Genomic DNA, 18,867 nt, shown 5'->3' on the forward strand with positions numbered 1-18,867 from the left:
AAAAGAAATATAAATCTTCCGGCTATAACAATATTCCTAATAAATCTTTTCTCGATTCCAGACCAGAAAAATAGTTTTTAACAGAATTTGCACAAAATTAGTGAAACAGTTTTTGTGTCACAGATCGTGTGTAAGTGTAAAAAGAGTGTGCATGGTCTCCTGATGATAAGATAAAATTAAGGATTAGCCAGTTACAAATATGTCCATAACAAAAGATAAAGAAATATTACATTTATTAACGTATTTATAAATAATCAGGTAACTTTTATTCATGGAGAGAAGATGGTATGTAGACATTTGGAACAGTTTGTCGTATGCTTGAAAGAGTATGGCCACCGGAAAAATGTTTAAGAGGATCATCTAGAAATAAGACATGCTAGCTCTTTGGTATGTGGGAGTACAGGAATAAAGTAAAAGTGATATAGGTTAAAAATAAAACCGAAGAAATCGCAGTGCAAAATAAATCAGGATTTTGAAGGATATGAGGAACAGAAGACTAAAGGAAAAAAAGCCTCTCAATATATATATATATATATATATATATATATATATATATATATATATATATATATATATATATATATATATATATATATATATATCCACAGAATGAAACGCCGTCATTAAGCTTTACCCAACTCTCTCGCCACTGGCCTTTAAATAAGTATGCAGAATGGGGCTATCTTAGTCCGAATTTTGGGACGGTACGTAACGTCCCTATGGTCAGGACGTGCGTTCTCGACCATCTCCTCTGTTACCCCCTCAATTTTTACTTGTGGTTCCGCTTTTAAAATGATAAACTACTGTTTGGTAGTGGTAAAAGTATATAAATACTTTCCCAAATAAATGGAAAATCAATTTACAAAAGCTTCTGTCGAAACAGAAAGATCAGCCAAGGGTGTATCGCCGTTTGCCAAATTCCCCCAAATTTGGTAAGCCCGGTTCTCACTTGAGGCATTACTAGTGCTTATGGTTAGCTGTTTAGGTCTGTCAGTTGTATTCTTGCAATCAATGAGCACCTTCCCTTTGTGAAATAAGAGCCATGCCTTGATTCCTCTCACCGTTGGACTGTGGAACAGTCCATTTGTAAATCTGTAAATCGAACCTCAAAAGTCCAATTCTCCTTGTGTTTTGATAATTTACTGACATTTTCATTCATTTATTTATTACTTTGTTAATTTATTTTTCTCTGATAGCTGATTCTTTCTTTCTGTACTTCTGTTATTTCTTTCAAATCAGCACCATATTCTTTGGAAGTTTGAATTTCAAGTATGTGGGCTTGTTCTGTATGAATAGGATTCATTTTCTGAGTAATAATAATAATAATAATAATAATAATAATAATAATAATAATAATAATAATAATAATAATAATAATAATGCGTTCCGTGAGCTAAATAATAATAATAATAATAATAATAATAATAATAATAATAATAATGCCTGCCCTGAGCTAAATAAGAGGGGAAGGGAGGGGGCGGGGTGGCTGGCCAAATTAACTTACTTGGAACAGACTGGTGTACGTGTTTGCCATTTTTGGTACTTTTATCAAAAATGCACAATTGCTCTGGTTTTTACTGGTTATGCGGGACGCTGTGGAAAGGGTGTCATTTTGGTACAGTTGACGAAATATTTGTGTTTGTGTTTCACGTGAATTAGTAAATACCTGCATAACGCCATCAGCGCTTAATCTCATCAGTTTCATGGTGGTGACAAATAACATTTCAACATTTCTTAGATACTTTGTCGACAACACTGTAACCACATGTCGATACTGACATTTTACTTCATAAGGAACAGCTCTGATTAATCGGAAAGCCATTTTACAGACCAAAAATAACATTTCTTAGAGTCCATCTATGTAACTTGATAGAAACTGTATTGTACGATGATCTAAATATGAAGCAGAAACTGAGATTAACACAGAAGATAAAAAGGCTTGTGAACTTTCATCTTCAGGAACTCTCTCTCTCACAATGAAAGTATCCTGTAGAATCATTCCACCCTTCCTAATCGATAATGCCACTCACCTCTCTGCTTTAAATAGCCTTCTAAGTGCTAAAGTAGCAAAGAAAATTGTGATTGATACTGCTTAAGAAAGTGTTCAGAGCCACAAGTTTCAGTGTATCACCATTATTTGGGTTCGTGTTTGGTTGGAGGGATTGAATGAAATACTGAAGAACTACTTCGCCCTGAAGTCACTTGCCCTACCAGATTTTGAGGAGGGGGGGGAGGGGTGGAGGAAGAGGAAGGGGGGATTGTTTAAAAGGAATTTGGACCGAGTGAAAGAAAGATCACGTTTAATTGTAACTTTTATTTTTCTTTTTTAATTACTGATCTCTTCTTTCTTATTTCCTTTTAACCTCTGTTAAGTGAACACCATATTCTTATGAAGCTTGAATTTCAAGTCATTGGCCGAGTAGAGTTGTTCCATGAATAGGGTTCATCTTCTGAATAATAATAATAATAATAATAATAATAATAATAATAATAATAATAATAATAATAATAATAATAATAATAATAATGAAGAAAAAATCCACAGTTATGAGAGTACATATATTTAAAGATAGATCAATATAGAATTTATCTTTAAATATATGTACATATACATAACTGTAAGACTTGCTTTTCCATTTTTAAGACTCATGCTACTATGAACATTTTTAATGTTTTAATAATAATAATAATAATATTTAATAACAATAAAATAATAATAATAATAAATGAAGACTCAGATAGGAGCCGGTCACTCATACTCTTCGAGGACCTTAACATACACCATTTACCCAATTGGTCTCCATCAAAAGATCACTTCCCTAGCTGAAAACACAAGCGTTATGTGTTTCCTGCTACGTAACGCCCACATTTAAAAAAGAAAAGAAATTTCGTTGTGAACGTTTGTTGTTCCAGAATCACAAAGGCAATATAAAATTCCATCGCAGGTTCTTGAGTTACCTTTTGTTCTTGTCTGAGATCGTAAGGTATGTATAAAACTTAGATGAAAAATCACAATGATGTTCTTTCCAAAAGACTTGTCAGTTGGACCGATTGCAGAAATATAACTGTTCATTAATGCTCGATGAACAGATACACTAGCACCTAGATACACTATCGTTCAAAGGTTGGGTGCATATAAAATACATTAATACTTATTATTATTATTATTATTATTATTATTATTATTATTATTATTATTATTATTATTATTATTATTATTATTATTCAGAAGATAAACCCTATTCACATGGAACAAGCCCACCACAGGGGCCACTGACTTGAAATGGAAGCTTCCAAAGAATATGGTGTTCATTCGAAAGAAATAACAGAAGGTAAAGGGGAATACAGAAAGAGAAGATCAGTTATTATAAAAACAGATTAACAAATAATAAATAAAAAAACAAACAAAAATATAAGTAAATTATTAAAATAATAAAAGGAGAATTGTGTTAAGGCGGTCATGCATCGCAGTGCAAACAAACACTAAAGTTTCGCTGACTTGATTTCAATATCCCAATACCAGTTGCACTAATATCTAATATCCCCGATATTGGAATACAGTTCACTAATTGCACAAGAGGACTGTACGAATGCGGCAAAATTGGAGAAGTGGATGAGCATTAACTCGATATTTTGAAGCCACGTCAACCACTACTCCAAAGCTACTAACGAATGCTCACAAAAGTATACGAGTATTCGCAACGAGTATTCCTTAACTTCTAAACTTGAAGAAAGTTCAGAAAATTATTCGAATGTTCTCAACCAGTACTCCAAAACTTCTAAAGACTGTTCACAAAAATGTACGGATGTTCACAACCAACATTCCAAAACTTGTAAATGTTTACAAAAATGTAAGAATGTTTGCAACCAATACTCCAAAACTTCTAAAGATTGTTCACAAAAATGTACGGATGTTCACAACCAACATTCCAAAACTTGTAAATGTTTACAAAAATGTATGAATGTTTACAACCAATACTCCAAAACTACTAACGAGAACGTGCAATGAACGTTTACAAAAATATACGAAACCACCAAGAACATTAAAAGTCCACGCCTCGAAACACCTAGTTAAAAATAACACTTCTAAATTCTGTGCATGGATTCTTTTTTGTAAAAGTTCAAGGACGTACGTATCACTCCGCCAAGTAATTTCCCAGCGCCTCTTCTTAGCCCAGTCCACGCTCTCCCTTTCATACTACGAATAGTAAAGAGTATTTCCTCCGGAGTCATTTATCGCAGCTAGACGTGAGATCATTCGTACAGCTTATAATCATTTAAGCAATCTATCGTTCCCCCGGGCGTCCCTTTCCCACGGGGCTTAAAGAAGGCGTAGCCATTACCCTGCTCTCTCTCCGAACACTTGCTTCGGGACGACAGTTGTGTTTCGAAAAGAAATCGGGATCAGTCTTTATTATTATTATTATTATTATTATTATTATTATTATTATTATTATTATTATTATTATTATTAAAAAAAAATACTCATAGTTAGCATGAATCTTGAAATGGAAAAGTAAATCCACAGTCATGTATTATGTACATATATTTAAAGATAAATCTGTACAGGAAGCTTTCGGGAATCTGCTCGATTCCCCCTCTTCAATCCCCTTTGAAAACCGGAATCGAGCAGATTCCCGAAAGCTCTCTGTACAGATTCATCTTTAAATATATGTACATATACATAACCGTGGATTTGTTTCTCCACTATTATTATTATTATTATTATTATTATTATTATTATTATTATTATTATTATTATTATTATTATTATTAGGAAGATGAACCCTATTCATATGGAACAAGCCCACAGGGGCCATTGGTTTAAAATTCAGGCTCCAAAGAATATGTTGTTCATTTGAAAGAAATAATAGAAGGGAATTACATCAAGAAGAGATCAGTTATCAGAAAAGAAAAAACAAACTTAACAAGTAAATAAAGTAAAAAGATGAAAATTTAAGTAAAATACAAGGAGAATTGATTTAGGGTAATAATGCATTGCAACTTCGCTCGAACTTCTGAAATTCTAATTGCACTGACATCCTCAGTGAGACTGTTCCACAGTCCAACGGTGTGAGGAATAAAGAACCTCTGGAGCTGAGAAGTTCGACAGTGAGGCACATTTACTGTGTCGGTGCGGCTGTTCAGCAAATCCTGTCGCTCCCGAGAGGAAAAAAGGATCTTAATTGTTAATAAATTACGAAAACACAGCATCAACGAGCTTGCTTGACTCCCCGGGCGTAAATCCAGAAGGTACGGGCTTTTTTTTTCAAGTAAGTTTTTACTTTAAGGGTAAAAATCGATGCAAAGACGAGGCAATATTTTTGAGGAACGCCTCTTGGACTTTTGACAGATACTGTACGTGTCACAATAGCAGATATCTAAATTAGATTCCAGTGAAATTATTCCTGAATATTTGCATGAGGCGAATCAGTGATATCAACTCACACACTCTCTCTCTCTCTCTCTCTCTCTCTCTCTCTCTCTTAGCGGGTCTACATATCTTCCCCATGAGACGAACTACATCGGACCACCTGTCGGTGGTAACTTTACGTATCTCAAAAACTTTCCTCCCGGGCGTTGGGTTTTACGAGTCTGTTTATTTTTCTCTCCCGAAAATATCCCCCGGCTCACCTGGAGCAAACAAGTTCGAGGAGGAAAGCCGCCATACCTGGCCAAACATGCACGCGTTGAAAAACATCTCTCGAACGCGATCCTTTCAAGTTCTGACTCGAAGTTGCAGAAGATTTAGGCGTTATGTTTGGAGTGACTTTTTTTTTGTTATGAATGGGTTTGTACAGGCATGACGACATTCTATGGATTCAGGGATCACAAAATGCCCTTCTTTCTCTTAAAACAGGTCCCTAATGATAAAGGAATTAGATAGGCTATGGAGGGTCACCTCTCCCCTAAACCATAACCGTAATGATAAAGGAGTTAGATAGGTTATGGAGGAGTCAGAACTCAACTGAAATGAAACGACCTTTGACTTCTGGAGACGGAAGCACAATACGCTTCAAAGATCTTTTTTGATGTCAAGAAAAGAAGTAAAATAAAAAAAGGCAAAAATGTAGATACGACCTCGGTCAAGAGAAAAGAACAGACCCCTTTGAGATTAGAGCAGAGTTAAAAATGGCCCATCGAGCATAAAGGTCAGTCGTCCCTGGGACGAAAATTTCTTTTAAGTCATTTCTTTTTCGTATGAAATGTTCACAGTCTAAGGATACAATCCCCCCCTCCCCCTCCCTTTTATTAATCAAAATTGAACGTCTTTTCTTGTCAATTTAAAACCCAGACAATAGTTAGAGCTTTATTTCATTTATTTAGATAATTCCTATATCTGTGTGAAAGAACAAGAGAGGAAATGATGTTAGATAAATTTCACTGAAAAAGTAATGTCCATGAATAAAATATTCAGTGGAATTTCATTTGAAAAGATAGATTGTTTTCAAGGATATTATTATTATTATTATTATTATTATTATTATTATTATTATTATTATTATTATTATTATTATTATTTAGAAGACGAACCCATTTCATATGGAACAAGCCCACAGGGGTCATTGACCTGAAATTCAATCATCCATAGAAAATGGTATTCACTTGAAAGAGGTAACAGAAGGTAACAGGAAATACAGAAAGAAGAGGTCAGTTATCAGAAAAGAACAAATAAATCAACAAATTAAAAAATAAATAGACAAAAATGTGAGTACATAGGGTTGCTGTTTGAAATTGCTACAGGAGCCAGAACTCGGATGTTGCTATATACGTTGGTAACTCGAGGACTGCTGTGAAATCACTTCTCTGAAGGCTTACAGCTTTTTGATATTGCTAAGAACAAGTACAAGAGGATTTTGTGATTTTAGCCTATAGACTGTTCTGAAGGTACAGTCTCAGATTTCTGTCACTGACTGGAAACTGGCTAGTTTCACTGGAGGTAGCAAGAGAATCATTGCCGTGAACGCTCACAGGTTAGGGAGTTACTGTGAGGAATAGCAGTTTAACTTATGTTGTGAAGGAACAATACCCAGCTTTTAAAGTTGCATATTGTTAAGTTGCATTTATATGCATATTGCATATAAATGTCCTCAGTTTCTTTGTCAGTGTGAAAGGCTACACGGCTGTTGATATGAAGGACAGCAGTAAGCTGCTACAGGAAGCTACAGGTTGGAGATTAAGAGAGGTTTAAAACAGGTCTTCCTTTATGGGATTACGGACTGGGGCTCTCAACAATGGCTCCGCTGATGGTTTGAAGTCTTTGGATTTGCTACCTGGTACTTGTTGGTAATGGCTTTGAGCAGCTACTGGTTCGGACTGCAAATTATGGATCCAGTCTCTGCAATGGAAAGTACTTGAATACCGCTTAGTGTATAAATTAAAATGCTCCCAAAAGACGCAAGGTACTAATAAAGAAGAATCCTCACTTCAGTATTAAATTCGGTGGAAATATTTTTAGGAAAAATATAGGAATAACAAAGAACGAGCCTTAGAACCATTTCAGGTCAAAGACCTCTGAGAGAAACGAGTAGGAACGAGCAGAAGACCCTTGAATTGGGGAAGTTATTGCGAACTTCTGGCTGAGAATATTACTGAAGCTGCATTGGTTTTTTAGCAGACTATAAGCATTAGATGTGTGTAGATCAGTTTTTCACTTTAGACAACAAAGCAGTAGATTCCCTTAGGTTTCCAAGGGCTTTAGACAACAAAGCAGTAGATTCCCTTAGGTTTCCAAGGACTTTAGACAACAAAGCAGTAGATTCCCTTAGGTTTCCAAGGACTTTAGACAACAAAGCAGTAGATTCCCTTAGGTTTCCAAGGACTTTAGACAACAAAGCAGTAGATTCCCTTAGGTTTCCAAGGACTTTAGACAACAAAGCAGTAGATTCCCTTAGGTTTCCAAGGAATTTAGACAAAGCAGTAGATTCCCTTAGGTTTCCAAGGACTTTAGACAACAAAGCAGTAGATTCCCTGAGGTTTCCAAGGACTTTAGACAACAAAGCAGTAGATTCCCTTAGGTTTCCAAGGACTTTAGACAACAAAGCAGTAGATTCCCTTAGGTTTCCAAGGACTCTAGACAACAAAGCAGAAGATTCCCTTAGGTTTCCAAGGACTCTAGACAACAAAGCAGTAGATTCCCTTAGGTTTCCAAGGACTTTAGACAACAAAGCAGTAGATTCCTTAGGTTTCAAGGACTTTAGACAACAAAGCAGTAGATTCCCTTAGGTTTCCAAGGACTTTAGACAACAAAGCAGTAGATTCCCTTAGGTTTCCAAGGACTTTAGACAACAAAGCAGTAGATTCCCTTAGATTTCCAAGGAAAAGGTAATATTCCCGAAAGGGTCTAACTGAAGATCAGACTAGAATGTGTCTCATGTGGGAAAAGCCTGGTGAAAAGGGATTCTCGCTCGAGAAACATTATTAAGGCGTACTAGAAAGAAAAACAAAAGTGTAAGTAAGTTGCGGGCATTCACTAGCGTTCAGCTTCGTTTCCCCTCAACTAAGGGGAGTGTCTGTGTCCATTTTGATGGGCACAGGTGTCACATTTTCACCAAATATTAGACCGTCCAACCAGTTTTCACAATCTTTGGGCTGCGCCATAGTCTCTGCGAAATAGCCTGTAAGGGCTTGGGTTAGAGTTCAGTTTTCGTTCCTTGTTTACTGATGTTCTAAGTATTGTTTATTTATTTTTATTTTATAACAAATAATGTTTAAAATGTTTCTTACAAAATGTACCCGGCAGTGCTTAAGTAATTAAGCAAAAGCATAACACTTACATATCAAGTTGCATTTCTTATCTATTTTTAGGTAGTGCTTTATATATATATACATATATATATATATACATATGTGTGCGTGTGTGTGTGTGTGTGCATCTTATGAACACTTAAGTATACAGGCGAGAAAGCACTCTTTTGAAAAATGTACTTCAGTTTTAAGGTATTTTGTATATATGTTTTGTCACTTATTAACACAAGTGTGTATATGCAGTATATAAATATGTATGTATATGTGTATATATATATATATATATATATATATATATATATATATATATATATATATATATATATATATATATATATATATATATATATATATATATATATCAGCAGTACTTGTGTCTGGGAAACCTACACCCACCTAATCATAACGAAGTCCTTCTTACAAGAGGAAAACTTAATTCAATACGAATAACTACGATAAAGAAATGAATAAAAAAAAATATCACCTTACGTTTATTTACAAATGCATATTTCCAATGAATCATGCGCATGAAATCATACATAAACAAAGAATGTGATACACGAGGGGGGACTTACGCGTTTGGGCCTCCTGCTCTGCCATGTCAGGTGGTGTGGGTGGCGCGGGGGTCCCTGCTGTAGGAGAGGTGGGGGCCGTGCACCCCTTGTTCCCCCCTCCATCGTTGGCGACGACGACTTTCTTGACGAGGTAACACCGTGGCATCCCTGGATCGCTTGGACTGTGGTGATGATGAGTGAGCAGGCGTTGTAGATGGTGAGGGGACGACATTATATTCCAAGAAGGACAGCGTAAGACGTTTCCTTTATCTCGTGATCACTTTTTGTCGCCTCTTCTTCTTCTTCTTCTTCTTCTTCTTCTTCTTCTTCTTCTTCTTCTCTCTTTCTCCTCACTTATTTTTCACGATCGCTCATAGACGAAAGAGGAAAAAAGACGAGAGCTTAGGAGGAAGGTGCGGAGGAGCCGTTTCCTCAGGAACGAGGCCACTTTTTTTTATCTTCTTCCTTATCTCTTTCTCTGTAAGGAATCTTATCGCATCCACTTATTTATTTTCCCCTTTATCTTCCACTCCTCACACTGCTTGGGGAAAGAGATAGGGGGCGCTCGCTCGCTCGCTCATTCACAATAACAGAGCCCACGTCTTCCACTGCTATGATTTCACTTGCACTGAGGTCAACTTGTAGGAGCGACAGTATTTCACGACAGGAAAAGACATTTTCGCACATAGATCAGCGCTTGGATTCGACATCGGCTTTCAGCTACTACACCACCAGTTGTCGTGTGTGTGTGTGTGTGTGTGTGTGTGTGCGCGCTTTTGCATGATCCGAAGGGGAGTGTGGGACACGCGAAGCTCTTGGTCTCTCTTCACTCTCTCTCTCTCTCTCTTGCATAGCAACAGGGCGTCGAGGTGAGGTCCGATAGGCGGTTCCATCAGGAGGCAGCGGAAAGCGACGGCCTGTGGGGTACTTCGTTGTGCATCTTGCAAGGAAGGCAGGACGAGATGCAGAGGACAGTAGAGCTTCCAGCAGGCTTCCGCCGTGTCCTCCGTCACCTCACTACCACCTGTTTCACTGGAAGCAACAATTGTCAGCCACCACAACGATAGTCTGCCAGCATGGAGGCCAACCCCTTGGGTTTTTTCGACTGCGGCCTCGATCTTTCCCGCAGGGGTATCTCCGCCTTCACAAACGCCCCCTCCTTGCCCACGACCCTCACTCCCACCGCTACGCCCACCACAACCACTGCCCAGGTCGCAGTTTTACCCGCAGAAGTAAGTGTCTCTTCCCCGGCAGTGCTCTCTCCGACATTACCACCACCTCCCTGTTCCCCTTTGCGCGCAGGCGCCCTTCAGTCGCCGTTCCAGAATGGTTCGCGCGTTCCCGTCCTCTGGGCCACTCACGAAAAAGTCCGAGTTTCTCGACGAAAACTCGTATCTGGATTATCTGTACCCTCTAAATTTATATTTTAAAATGCCCTCCAAAATGTTGCTTCGTCCCCACTTAAGTATTTCCAGTTCACGAGAAATCTGGCGTAAAAACTAAAACAGAAATTCCCATATTCCAGCATTCTCTTTGGGTTTAGTTCCAAATCCTTAATACTGCAAAGACTCGTTTCTCTGCTCGCCTGGAACTGCTAGATAATATGACGGGCTTTCTACAGATCCGGTAAATTTGTGGTCTGCCAACACGATCTCATTCTTCCGATTCATACTTATAGATAAATCACGATCGGCTTCGTCCAGATGAAGCCGAATGAACGAAACGACGAGCTTCAGGCGACCAAAGCGAATGTTTGTTAATGGCTGGGAAGAACGTGTTAGGATCAATATTGCCTGAGAGCGTCACCTGTTCCTCACAGCTAGCGTGAGAGCTTAAACCAGCGGCATCAGTGTAGCCAAGTCCGGGAAAAAGAGGGGAAATTACAATTTTGCCGTCCCACGTCAGGACCTGAAGCGTCATCGTTGTCGATTTGGGAATGGGTACATTTTAGCCGTAACCGACGATTGCGTTTTTAGTCGAAAACTGCATTGGGAAGGCACTGCCCGCGGAGGGTGTAAGCAAAACTTGTGTCTGGCAACAGTGGGAGTGAACTCTGAAAAACACGAGGTTGCCGAATACCGCAGTGTGGGTCCGGCCGCACTTCTCGGACTTCGCTAAAGTTTCCCATTTCTTACCACACTCTGGCAAGCCCTATTTGGATTTTCGACTTCGAGCACCTTGTATGGGAACAGAATTCGCCTCCACACTATTGCGTAATCACCCCCGGCCCCCACCCATTCCCACGGCTTCTCCAGCAGATTCATGTTCGCTGGGAAATGAGACCTACTCATAACGCATATTATTATAATTGCGTTTTCTTTCTCAATCTATACTGGCCTTTTACAATGCATGCACGGCACTGGGCCTCACAGTTGCGACAGGGATCTTAGGTCGATTACAAAACGTCGCAAAGTCAAATGAACTGACTTACAACAAGCCTGGCCCCGCCAAAATTAAGCAACCTATCAATACTCTAATTTTTTTTTTCTGAAGGTACTGAAATTAGGGGAAGTTTCCTCGTTGCACTAAAATTCCCAAAATATTGAAAACAAACCGTGTTTGAAAAGCCTAAAGATTATCCAAATATCTATTGTTTTTCAAAAAAGTAGAAATCTTTAGGAAAAATGAAATGGAAACGGATAAATCACCGTCATCATTCATATGAAAACTATCTGGAAATGAATACTGACTTAATTCAACAAATAAGTAGGTCAAAATCTTAATTGTTCATAGGTCACGTCAGCGGGCTAATCTCTGTGTATTCAAAATCAAAACATAACATCGTTGACTGGCCTTTCTAGATTAACCTGACATACACCATCACGGGCCCTTGGCCAAAGTTTAGCAAAGTGCTCAAGGGTCTCAGAGGCCTAGTGTGGACCTCTGCTGCACGAATGAGCATCACTTCAAAAGCTTGGTCGGTTCTCTTTAATTCGGCTTGAATATAGAACGAGGCGTTTATTTCTATCCTTGCTTCTCATGCTGGTCACAATTTCCATTTTCCCTTTTTTCTTTTTTTTTTCATTTTTTCTCAAGTGTTATCAGTGTCTTTCCTGTTGCTTGGTAGGAGGTGAAGGCTTCGGAATTCGGGTGAAATGTTGGAGAGACAATTTAGTTGGATCTTTGCATTAATGGTTGCACTCTCTGTATGTTTCTTGGTAGAAGTATTGTATCACATACAACAGGACCAAGTAGATTATTATTATTATTATTATTATTATTATTATTATTATTATTATTATTATTATTATTATTATTATTAGTAGTAGTAGTAGTAGTAGTAGTAGTAGTAGTAGTAGTAGTAGTAGTAGTATTGTTGCTCTACTAACTTTTCCCTTATCTTTATCATAAGTATTTTCAGCACTGATAACTTTCTCATCGCTACTGTTATTAAATCCAAAATTATCTTCACATTTCAAAAATTTTATCCTTCAGATAAAATTTCAAAAACAACAAAAGCGAAAGACTACGGAAAGTATTCACACTTATAAGTTTTATCAAACACGGCCAATCACTCGCCAGAAAACACGGGAACATAGAGGAAAGCTAGAATTCCCCCCCCACCCACCCAACCCACCCAGTGGCCAGACCAGATGACTCTCGAGTTGCCCTTCAGGAGTGACGTTCTGTTTATAATTTCTTTCCATTTGTTCCTTAATTTCCATTCCTTAATCCTTTTGATGTCCGTGATACAAGTCGGAAATGAGATATACCTTAACGTGCTTGATAGCTTGTATGTCTATGTTTTCTCTCTCTGTGTGTGTGTAGGTGTAGGTGTAGGTGTGTGTAGGTGTAGGTGTGTGTATGTGAGTGTGTGCAGGTGTAGATGTTTGTGTATGGGTGGGTGCATGTAGGTGTGAGTGTGTGTGTAAGTGTGTATAGGTGTGTGTGTGTGTATAAGTGCGTGTGTAAGTGTGTGTAGAAGAAGTAAGTGTGTGTGTAGGGGTGTGTGTGTGAGAGTATGAGTGAGTGTGTGTGTGTGTAGGTGTGTGTGCGTGTGTATCTGTGTGCATGTGAGTGTGTATATGAATGTGAGATTTATCTATCCGCAGCAGACCTTTCAGTCCAAACGAATATTGCACAAGAAAAGCGACGCTGTATAAATATACTTCACCGTAAACAGATCACAGAGAGAGAGAGAGAGAGAGAGAGAGAGAGAGAGAGAGAGAGAGAGAGAGAGAGAGAGAGAGAGAGAGAGAGAGAGAGAGAGAGAGAGGAGCCACCTGTTAATGTGGGACCACTCTTAGATTCGCTGTTGTAAGCTCAGGACGAATTAAAGAGGCCCTCAACGTCCGCTTTTGTACCTTGCTGTAAAACTGAATGAATTATGAAACTGAATCTGTAAAGTTAAACGTCGATGAATTTAGCTACAAAGAGGCTAATGACCATTTCCTAACAGAATTAACTGAAATAGATTAAATAGATTAAAATTAGGTTCCAAATCAGGTATATAAAAATAATCCCTTTAAGTAAGCGGGTTCCCACTGGGACTAAAAAACAAAAAGAAATTGTTTTGGGTTCAAGATAGCTTGAAAAATACGCACCTTTCTGTTTACCCTTAATGCGGAAGATTAAAGTTGGAGATTTAAACTTAAACAGGTGCTTTTGCAGCAAACAAATAAACAACTGGTTACCATATAAATCATAAGCAACTGGTTAGCATAAAAACCTTGCACTATAGATTGCAGAATACTTCCAAGGCTTCAAAATATCCTCACATGTCTATGTATAATCATAAATAACTTGCCAATTGTATTTAGACGTATCTCATTCACCACTGTCTTTTGCAAGTCTAGCAACTCTTTGATATTAAAATAATTTTCTTGTGCTTTTGCTGAACAAACAGTCAAGCAGTGATCAAGGCAGTCTCTTCTCCTTACCCCAAGATAACTTGATGTACGGATGATTTTTAGAAACTCATCTTTTCCCATTTTCTCTACATGATCATCTCACTTCTGTGAATAGCCTAAGTGTGAATATGTTCACCTGTGCAAACCCTTTCACCAAAAAAAAAAAAAAAGAATACTTCTGTTCTCCAGTTTTATCTGACATTTCAACCCTTTTTTATTTTCCATATTTATTTTTAAAATTTTTTACCATGTATCTTATTCAGCATGCTCTGACGCATACATCCTTTCTCCCCGTAGGGAGTTGGCGCCGTCAGTGCACCTCGCGCGGTGCACTGTAGGCATTACTTAAGGTTCTTTGCAGCGTCCCTTCGGGCCCTAGTTGCGACCCCTTTCATTCCTTTTAACTGTACCTCCGTTCATTTTCTCTTTCTTCCATCTTACTTTCCACCCTCTCTCAAAATTGTTTCAACATCATTATCAGCGGTGAATGACCTCATAGGTCCCAACCTTGGTCTTTGGCGTAAATTGTATATTATAATTTTAATTCCAACGTTTAGGAGGCTCCCTCTTAAAACACTCTCAAATTCGTCTGCTGTCTGTGCGAGTTCTCTGAACAACGACGCATCGTCTAGGTGTATTCGTCAAAGTCACCTTCCATTCACGCCTATTTCTCTCATCTTGCAAGCAAACAAACAGCTAACGCGCAAGCAAACAGCTAACAAACAAATATGCTCTCTGCTCCCTACGTAACTTCCGGTATCTCTCCAGCTTGCGCCGCTTCCCTTCGCTCTCAACTAATAACGCTCACTTTCCTTCGCTCTTAACTAATAACGCTAACAAGAGGCATCATCATTGTCGTATTTTCCCAAAAAAAGGCCCGTCGCCACTACACCTTTAATAATGCTGTCGTACGTAAGCTTCTCAGGATTCGTATTATTATCGTTATAATTATAGTTATACAGTGAATACGAGAATATTGTATACACTTAAACCTCTCAAATGTATTTTAAGAGCCTTATTGGGCCCTCTCTTGCCTAAATCTCATTAGTGTCGTGTCGCAAGTCATCGTTTCTCTCTATGTTCGGCACCCTTCCATATTCACACACACACACACACACACACACACACACACACACACACACACACACACACACACACACACACACACACACACACACACATACTACCCCACCACCCACATTACTGTAAATGGTTAGTTGATCTTTAAATGGAAATAAATAAAATGTATGCCAAGCAAAACTATTAAAGCACGCACACACACAAATATATATATATATATATATATATATATATATATATATATATGTGTGTGTGTGTATATATATATATATATATATATATATATATATATATATATATATATATACACACACAGTATATATATATATATATATTGTGAAATCCTGATCCATTAAATTACAACTAGATGCTAATTTAACTCACCCTTCCATATTCACACACACATACTACCCCACCACCCACATTACTGTAAATGGTTAGCTGATCTTTAAATGGAAATAAATAAAATATATGCCAAGCAAAACTATTAAAGCACACACACATATATATAATATACAGTATATATACTGTGGAATCCTGAGCCATTGATGTACAGTTAGCTGCTAATTTAACTCACCATCTTAATAACTGTATTGAAAATACGAGAAAACAAATTATTAATGTCTCAAGGTTAGATGATAGATCGAAGTATTCAACTTCAGCAATCAATTTCAACTAACAATGCAGAAGGTGCTTGCAAAGAATAGATCTGATGCATTTATATTCGTCAACATTTCAGCTTCAAAGTTGGTAGCTTATAGGTGAGTTTGTTTTCATTTTCCTTAATGAGAGATAGATAGATAGATAGATAGACAGAGATAAAGGTGTTGCAAGAATTTCCTTTGCGTAATTTCATATTCGAGTCAGTTTCATAAGTCTTACTATATAGTCTGGAACTCTTTCTTCCGCAAGCCACTGTCGGTTCTCAGCATTCATTTGTTTCCTTAATGTGTTTTAGTTTTCTGTAAAAGAAAACTATTGTGCCGGCTTTGTCTGTCCGTCCGCCCTCAGATCTTAACAACTACTGAGGCTAGAGGGCTGCAAATTGGTATGTTGGTCATCCACCCTCCAATCATCAAACACACCAAATTGCAGACCTCTAGTCTCATTAGTTTTTTATTTGAGGTCAAATGTAGCCATACTCAGGCATCTGGCAACGATATAGGAGAGGCCACCACCGACCCGTTGTTAAAGATTCATGGGCCGCGGCTCATACAACACTGTATCGAGACCACCGAAAGATAGATCTATTTTCGGTGGCCTTGCTTATACGCTGTACAGAAAACACGATTGCCCTGAAGAAACTTCGGCGCATTTTTTACTTGTTTACTTTTCTTTTCAAACATTATAGAAATCAGGTCTCATTACTTGCTCCTTCACGCTTAATGCTGCAGAGTCAGAACTCTTTATTCGTGGGTCGTTTTTCGACAGTTGATGGAAATAGTTCCAAAATCAGGCGGTTTGTACAGTGGTGACTGGAATGTTCATTTTATTAATTTTTATTCATTTGTATATTTTGTCGGTTTTGTAATCTTGTGTAACTGTTTATTATCTATTTACCATCTGTGTATATATATATATATATATATATATATATAGAGACAAAAATAACTCATTTTCAGTTATTGTTACATGTTTACATTTTAATTCAAAGTATTTCCATTTGAAGCAATGCATTTTGTGTTTTCCACTGTTGAAAGCAATTCTGGAACTCTTGTTTTGTAACCTCTTCAACGTCTGCAAAACGGTTTCCTTTGAGGGCTTTCTTCATTCGGGAACAAAAGTGTCATCTGCAAGATCGGGTTAGGGGGGTTATGTGCGCTGGTGCATTGTCGTGATGAAGCCACCACCCTCCACTTTGCCCCGACCGGCAAAGTGGAGGTGGTGGCTTCATCACGACAATGCACCAGCGCACACTGCCTTGAGTGTGAGACAGTTTCTGACCAAGAATGGCATGACCACACTTACCCACCCTCCCTATTCACCTGATCTTGCTCCCTGTGACTTCTTTTTGTTCCCTGAATGAAGAAAGCCCTCAAAGGAAACCGTTTTGCAGACGTTGAAGAGGTTCAGAAGAAAAACGACGGAGTCATTAAAAGCCATAACTCACAAGAGTTCCAGAATTGCTTTCAACAGTGGAAAACACGTCTGGATAAGCATTGCTTCAAATGGAGAATACTTTAAGGTGATAAGACTGTAAACATGTAACAATAACTGAATAAAAATCTATGACACAATTCCGGTTACTTTTGGGTCCCCCTCATATATATATATATATATATATATATATATATATTATATAATATATATACATAAATATGGAAGTATATACATATCTATATATATACATATATACATTATACATATGTATATATATAATATATACATATATATATATATATATATATATATATATATATATATATATATATATATATACAGGTAAATAGGTTGGATAATTAATCACCTAGTAACCTTGAAAAGAAGCATACTTTTCCGCATCCAAAAATTACCGAACTACATTTTACGTTGTAAGAGAACGTGAATGGTGCATGCTCTATCCAAAAATCATTTTCTAGAATCAAGGCCCAATCAAGGTCAGGTCACGGCGCTTTAAGTGAAGTTAGGAAGCTAAAGTCTGGTCAGGTCAGGACAAAGCATCCTAGGAAAGGTTGCTTTTGTTTTCGTCTGCGAAACCTGTCCCCGGGGTCAATGTCCAGAACAACTCCGCGGTGAGATATAAGAAAATAGGTCACACTATAATTTTCACAATATAAAATAATAAAACTTTGTCTCTGAACACTTTTTGAGGAGACTCACCATATCCGAGATATTAATGATTATCTAATCAGCATCCTTGAAATCTTACTGGAGTTAGTTCGAAAATGAGTTTTTTACTGTAATGTTTCTCGGAAAGTGTAATGTTTCTCAGAAAAACTAGTTCCCCATCGAATGATTTTCGATTTTTGACTTATAAGGTTAGACAATACCTGTCCTCCAACGCCCTCCATAGCTAATATGGCAAAATTGTGGGTGTTTCCTCCTCATAAGAAGTGGTCTAAAACGCTTTAAATATGAAAAATATTACATTTTACTTTTAATTTTGGTACTTTATGCATGCGGAGTTCTTCTGGACATTCACCGTCCCCGGCGTTGTACTCTCTCCAAAAACTCAATAATTAGAATATCAAAAAATGAGATAAAAACACAGAAACATGTAACCCCATTTTTATTAATTTTAAGGTTAGCCATTTCAAAATAATAAAATTGTCATCCATGAAACATGTCGACTGCTAACGTTTTCTTTAAGAAATTTAGCTCGAAAACCAAACCTTCAGCCATGCATCCATTTAAATGGCAGACTCGTTTATTTTAATAGCCACGGTTGACTTCAAAATACCTTACTACACCGTTATGTAAACGTAAATTCGATGCTTTAATACACCAGTCTTGAATCATAATTAAGCAGTTTGGCGTAAATTATATTTTTAGGCGATGGAAAGCATGCTTTATCATCTAAATACTCAATGTAGGTAATGTATATTGTTGTTGCCTTAAATACTCTTGCATGCAAACGTTCCTGTTGATAACAGGCTTCCTTAAATGACCCTGTTTCTAGATGAAATACATAGAAA

At 37.5% G+C, this 18,867-nt stretch overlaps 1 protein-coding gene across 1 annotated transcript in view; it reads right to left on the reverse strand.

The window, feature by feature from the left end:
* Window positions 1–10,586, reverse strand: part of LOC136854236 (uncharacterized) — a 40,318-nt gene extending 29,732 nt beyond the window's left edge. The window contains exon 1 of the mRNA XM_067130592.1: window positions 9,324–10,586. Coding sequence (XP_066986693.1) covers window positions 9,324–9,534 — 211 coding nt within the window. The 5' untranslated portion in view covers window positions 9,535–10,586. The remainder of the gene's footprint in view (window positions 1–9,323) is intronic.
* Window positions 10,587–18,867: the final 8,281 nt, after the last annotated feature.

This window comes from Macrobrachium rosenbergii, chromosome 28 (assembly GCF_040412425.1).
Source record: "Macrobrachium rosenbergii isolate ZJJX-2024 chromosome 28, ASM4041242v1, whole genome shotgun sequence".
Taxonomy (NCBI): Eukaryota; Metazoa; Arthropoda; class Malacostraca; order Decapoda; family Palaemonidae; genus Macrobrachium; species Macrobrachium rosenbergii.